At 44.3% G+C, this 6,729-nt stretch overlaps 1 protein-coding gene across 1 annotated transcript in view; it reads left to right on the top strand.

Annotated features, from left to right (window-relative positions):
- Positions 1-6,729, top strand: part of CPVL (carboxypeptidase vitellogenic like) — a 176,692-nt gene that overhangs the window by 60,471 nt on the left and 109,492 nt on the right. Inside the window, exons 4-6 of the mRNA XM_027770932.1 lie at positions 2,793-2,907; positions 3,877-3,935; positions 5,289-5,368. Coding sequence (XP_027626733.1) covers positions 2,793-2,907; positions 3,877-3,935; positions 5,289-5,368 — 254 coding nt within the window. The remainder of the gene's footprint in view (positions 1-2,792; positions 2,908-3,876; positions 3,936-5,288; positions 5,369-6,729) is intronic.

Raw genomic sequence — 6,729 nt, 5'->3', positions numbered from 1 at the left:
ACTCTTTCCACTTCTAATACATGTAATCTTCTCTACCTGCTGAGTGAATGCAAGTGGAAGGTGGTTTTGGAGAGTGCTAGTCCATAGCAAAAAAGAAGATCTGAGAGGAGATAGAAATCACTTTTTCAAACAAGTTGCATGCAGTTGGGTTCAGGCAGGTTGGAGCAGAGGTGGTTCTATTGATTTACCAGGTTAGAATTTACAGTATCATTTCAAGTGCATTTTCTCATCAGAACCTTCAAGCAAGCCATGAGGTGGGCGTTATTGCTCTTTGTCAGATGAGGAAACTGAGGGCTGGACACAACAGAGGGTCAGTTATTTATTATGTGGCCGAGCAGAATCACAACCTGGCTGGTTTCCAATTCCAGGGCTCACTCTGCTTTGTTGCAGCAACTTTGAAAGCTTGTCTCTGATCCCAGTTTCTCCTGCATTGAGTTACAAGGCAAGACCCTTGTTTTCTTGACTTGTTTATGGACAAGTGACTAGTGAATTTGGTAGTGAAAACCTAGTGAATTAACTAGTGGAAAACTGGCCAGGGAAGTCATGAGCCTAAAGGAGCAAGGAAAAAAACCAACAGTCTCTTTCGTATTCTCTCTTAATTGAATCGTTTGCCTTTGAACTTGTGTTTACCTATTACAGCAATAGCTAACATTGAACACATACTATAGGCTATTCACTGGGTCTCACAGGAAGTGATTTGTCGAATCCCACACAACCATACACTGTATATATAGATACTATTGGATCATCGTGATGTCTTTCTGTTTACTATGCAAAAATACATTATGATTTTTCTGACAACCAAGTATTACTATCCCCTTCTTACAGGTATGGAAACTAAGACCCGGGGAGCATAGCACCTTCCCCAAAGCCCCACAAGGAGCATACAGTGCAGCTCACACACTCACCCATTGTATGGTGCGGACTTAGCTCTGCGACTCTGCTGACTGGCTGTCCCAGTCTGACTCTGGGCTTCTATCAATTCTCCCTGTTTCCTTGGACTAATCATTTACATTTATTGCTCTTTTGTCATACATTAGGTATTGCTCCAAGGGCTCTAGTTATATCGCTTAATTTCTCATTTTAAATTTCTGTCTTTCTTCCATGAGAGGAAGACAGAGGAAGAGAGGCATCACCAATGGGCCTCCCTGCCACTGTCCTCCCCGTTCTCTGCTGGCCTGGGTCATGGACACACATGGGTTCAGCATTCTCAGACAGGTCTCGGGATACAAACCCATGACTGTTCCCACATAGGTCCAGTTGCGTTAGCACTGCCCCACCACCTGGCCCCTGTGTCACTTAATTCCTTAATGCTTGAGAGTGGGTTTAGTGTAGCACCTCATAGGAAGGCTGCCGCCCAGCCTATGGCTCTTACGAGCATCCCTCCTTCTGCAAGGCCCTCTGGCCCTCCCCAAAGCTGCTGAAGGAGCGATGTCAGACTTCTCTGATGAGGAGACGGGGAGAAATCCCCCTATACCTGGTGTAGTTTGTCTATGTAGCCAGGGCACATGAGAGGCTGCAGGAGTCTTTCTGTCTGAAGTAACAGAATCTGTGCTCGCTATGTCCGGTGGACTGAACCCCCAATGAGCCGTGACATCACACGAAGACTAACCGTCCATCCTACCAGGAGCCAGGCTAAGCAGAACTCCTTACAGGTGGCTCTGCGGGATTCGCCACGGGGCATGCAGCTCCTCACTCACTGCTCCTCACACCCTGCCCTTTATTTTGTTGGGGTTTGCCTTTTCCCTGCCGTAGCTCTACTCCTGCCTGGATTCTCCTCAGACTTCAGGTCTCAGGCCAACGTTCCTGACCTCCCTGTGACCTGTGCTGAAATAGGCCTCCTCCTCCTTGGCTCTTAGGGACTGTCTTATCCTCAATTCTGCTCCTTTTTCACACTCTTTAATCATCACATGCTTTCTTTCTTGACTGACTTACTGTGAATATTCCCCCATGAAGTCGTAAGCTCCAAGAGAATGAGTAGTTTTCCTCTGCCTGACTGTGTTCCAGTCAAGGTCCACAGTCCAAGGTGCCAGCTCCTAGCATGGGGCCTATCTGGCCCATCCTAGGTGCTCAGTAAATATGGGTTAGATGAAAAGAATGAAAAGTCTGTCATCAAAGCTTATGGTATCAATACTACTGCCAACGATAAGTTTCACCATCCCAAACCTACCAGCAAGCCTACCAGTGACTCTAATTTATTTCTCCTGTATCTCCTGAATACCTCCACACCTTATTTGTGTTTTGCTCCTGTTCTTTGCATTGGGGACTAAATGACTTCAGGTCAGCCCACTTCTCCTCAGTTTCCCCTATGTCGAATGAAATTGTTCTGATCCCTTATCCGAAAGACAGTTTGGATTCTCAGTTACGGAGAAAACTGCAACTGAGGAGAATGGATTCTTTGTTGCACCTCTGCTGGGAATACGCAGGTCAAATGGAAGAGTCCTCTTATAGCTTTAATAGCTAAAAAAAATAGAGCCATGCCCCAGGCAGTGTGCCAGGTGTCTAGCAGCATACACAAGAAAAGCTTCTGCATTCAAGGGGTTTACTGCCCGTTGGTGACCAAGAACTTAACTGTATATCAAGAAGACACCAGCATGCAAGGCAAACATGAATTCAAAACCTCCAGGGATGGCCAGGACTTTGTACACAATGGAGAATGGTCTTTGGGTTCTGGGAAGGCTTGATGGGGTTTGGTCAAGACCGTGAAAGAAGAGGATTGGGTAAATTTACTCAGTGCAGTCTGCAGCCATGTGAGTGTTCTGTGTGGTCACTGGTTTCTCTACTCCCTCTAGATACAACCAATGGATGCCCCCGTGGTTCTCTGGCTCCAGGGCGGGCCAGGAGGTTCATCCATGTTTGGGCTCTTTGTGGAAAATGGACCTTATGTTGTCACCAAGAACCTGACCCGTAAGTATTTTGGACTGTATTTCCTGTAGAGAATCCTTCCTCTGAGCCTTATATCTGCTTCAAAACTAATTTAAAGTAAACACCAAACCACTAGGAGTAGTTTAATGATTCCAGATTATAAAAACACAACTTTCTGGCAGTGTCGGTCTCAGAAGGAGGAGCCACCCTCCGGGTGAGTGTCCTGACTGGGCTGCTTTCTGCCTTGAAATTTGGGTGAAAGGTTCTAAGCTGTTTTTGCCCAGTCTGCTGCTGACTCAGGCATTCTCGCTTCGTGAGAACAGTTGGTGTTCATTAGTATTTGGGAGAGCTCTTTTGCATGGGGCTAATGGGTGGAATGGTATCTCTAATTATGCACGCAAAGTCCCCATTTTATGGTTCAGTTCCATACACGAGCAGATACCTCAGAAGCAAGATGCTGTGGGTGGGTCTGAGGTAGAAGAGCGGAAGGAGAAGAGCCCCGTCGGGCTGTCACTCAGGTTTCCCAGCAGCCCATTGTTTTATTCCAGGGAGATTTGCTTCCTTTTCCCGGATCAGAATGTGGAATGTGAACCAGTTTGTGACTCAGGACAAAAGTGGAGGTGCCAGTTTTGTGGCAGTTGTTGTTCTCTTCAGGATGGGGTGGGAGGAAGAGAATCCAACAGGATCATTTAGAATGATTTATTGGATTGACCATGTGGTCTTATTGCACAGGGCGTTGGTGGATGTTGCTTTAGGAACCAGTTGCCTGGGGTTTAGTTTGCAAGCTTCATCTGAGGTATAGGAACTCTTGGGGTCAGGAAAAAGTAAAGGAGAGGGGAAGAGAAGGTTGAGGTGCTGGTGCCTGCTCCCCACAGTGAGCACGTGGGGCAGTATAGAGGGGACTGTGAGTTCCTGAGGACGGGCCGGTGTGTTGGGCTCCTGGCCAGGACCAGGCCGGAGATGGACTGTTTACCAATGACTTGGTCTGAGACCTCTTCTCTCTTTTAATAGTGAACATCCGAGACTTTCCATGGACCACCACACTTTCCATGCTGTACATTGATAACCCAGTAAGTAAGAGATGACTTTATGAACTATTGATTTTTTTATTAAGAAAATATTAAAAATATGGGACTAGCAGATGGTGTAATGGTTATGTTGCTGGGCTCTCACGTAGTTGACTGAGGTTCAAGTTCCAGATCCCGTCGCCTAAAACTCAAGCCAAGCATGTGTGCATGTATAGCCCAAATCCTGAGGAGAATGGAGGAGAACGGACTGTGATGTGGCCATCCTCCCAAGGAGTGATTTCTTGCTTTCTGTCTCTCTCTCTCTGTCCCTCCAGCAAGTCCACATACCCTATAGCAAAAATCCCTGTTTTTTTTTTTTTTTAAAAAAAGAATGTATTAAAAATAGAGGGTGTGGGGACCAGCAGTTGGCATAGCGGCTATGTTGCTGGACTCCTATGTAGTCAGCCGCAGTTCAAGTCCCAGACTCTGTGGCTTAAACTCGCGCCGGGTGCATGTGTGTGCATGCCTAAGATCCCAAGAGGAGAATGGAGGAGAAGGGATTGCGGCCTGGCCATCCCCCTAGGGAGTGATTTCTTGCTTTCTGGCTTTCTGTCTCTCTGTTTTTCTGGTGAGCACACGTGCTCTATAGCCAAAACAAAACAAAAAAACAAAACACAAACAAACAAACCTCTCAAAAAAAAAAAAAAACAAAAACAAAATAGAGGGTGTGGGTGTGCTTAGTGAGGTCCTGACATAGGAATCCAGGACCTTTCTCATGTGAGTCTAGTCGCAGTAGCAGCTCTCCATCACCTGGATCTGCTCTTAATCATTAACAGCTCCTTATCAACTGAAGACGAAATGGCTTAATGGTCCTATTTCTCACAAATAAGGAAAAGAAAATGGAGATGATAGTTAGCAATTACATTTTTATTTCCAACTTAGAGGGTCCTTCTTGGCAGGACAGAGCAAGTTACTACCCGGTTTCAGAGAGGAGAAAACTGAATCCTTTGATTCCATGGGCTGAGGCCAACAAACATGAATTCTTTCTTCTTAAGTTAACATCTGGCAGAGGCCCCAGAGCAAAGCTTTACATTGATGTTTTGCTTGGGCTTTGGGGGTGGGAGGAGCGGGTGAAATTCAGCATCCTCTTGTGAGGAGGGTTACAGGCTCGCAGGGTGATGGCAAAAATCTGAAGTCAGAGGGCTTGGCTTTTGGAATAAGGTCACCTTCCAGTGTGGGATCTACAGGCACTTCAGAATTAAAAGAACAAACTTGTCTGGGTGCTAAAAACTTGAAATCCATGCATATTTTTCATAATACACGTTTTCCATAACGTTTTGAAGATCCTCCATATCTGAAGGTCTCTAAGGTACATGTTTCTCTATGTTTATACCTGGTTATTTATCTCTCCTGCAGGTGGGCACAGGCTTCAGTTTTACTGATGATCCCCAAGGGTATGCGACCAATGAGGATGATGTGGCACGAAATCTCTACAGGTGACATGCCTAGCTTTCTCTCGGCCTCCTTCAGACCCCCGAACATTTTTCTACCTCAATGGGACATTTTTTTCCAGTGGTCGAATTATTATTGATTGGTTTTTATAATCCGATTTCTGAAGCTTTATTAAGGATACTTCTACATGAGTACTACTTCTGCACACACATACACACACACACACACACACACACACACACACACACACACACACACGGAGTCCGTTTCCCCCTTGGTTACATTGTCATTGATAATAGTTCAAGTGGCCAGCAAGAATGGAAAACGAAATGCTGAAATCTTAAGGCATAATTATAGTTTTATAAAAATGTCCTTTGAAGAATAATAGAGAATAGGCCTGTCCTATGACTTAGTGGTTGAGAAGGCTGGATCCCACATGGTTTGAATCCATGTGGATTTAAAAACGTTTGTGCATGCTCAAAATTCTGACAAAACTGAAGTGGAGATGGGTATGGTGTGGTGTACCCAAGCCATCGTGAGAGCTGCCCTCTCTGTCTCTTTCTGGTGTGTACATGTGTCCTTGGAATTAAGCAAACACATAAATAAATAATAAAAGATTATTAAAAAAATAATAGAGACAGAACAGATGTTCTCAACAAGAGAGTGTTTTTCAAACTCTGCCACCAGATCTCTGAGAGGGTTCTGCTTGCTCTGCGAGATTTCGTTTCACCGGGAAACCTCTTTTCAGCTCCTCGTTCACTCGCTCTGCTTCCTAGGACCCTCCCTCCTGCAGCCTGCGGGCGCACGTCTTTTGCTTTTTCCTTCTCCATCGTGACTGTTCCAGCCTGAGAACCAAGCTGGTTAGTTGGTCTCTTCCCCTTTCCTTCATCTGACAAAATGTTTCTTGTGCTCGTGGACATAAAATCTCTTCCTTTGCTTTTCTAACATTTATTGGAACTATTTTTTAATTAATTAATTAATTTTAAATCTTAATTTCTTTTACACATTCAATCAAGTTATTTAGCTAAGTACAGTTTTTTTAAAGTAAGTGACTTTTCTTATTTGATCAGATATTTCCACACCATCAGTTATTGCTAGAGAGCAAATCCTTAATTCTTCCAGATCACTTGGGCACTGCTTTATACATAAGAATAGATTATAATAATCTACGAAAAGAACCCTAACAGTCAGAAGGAGTTCACTAGATCCCTCTGCCTCTCTCACCAAACGCCCTTTGTGCTCATTACTTGGTGAACAAGCTCACTCCACCCCAAAGTGAAAGTGCATCTAATTGGACTAGTCATTTCTTTTTATCTATTTATTTATTTATCTATTTAAATTTAAAATTAAATTTATTTATTTACATTCATTCACTATACATCTTTTTTTTTTTTTTTTTTTGAGA

The sequence above is a fragment of the Tupaia chinensis genome, unplaced genomic scaffold (assembly GCF_000334495.1).
Source record: "Tupaia chinensis unplaced genomic scaffold, TupChi_1.0 Scaffold000170_1, whole genome shotgun sequence".
NCBI classification, from domain to species: Eukaryota; Metazoa; Chordata; class Mammalia; order Scandentia; family Tupaiidae; genus Tupaia; species Tupaia belangeri.
Note: the sequence above shows the minus strand (reverse complement) of the source record. Positions and strands in the feature narration are given on the sequence as shown.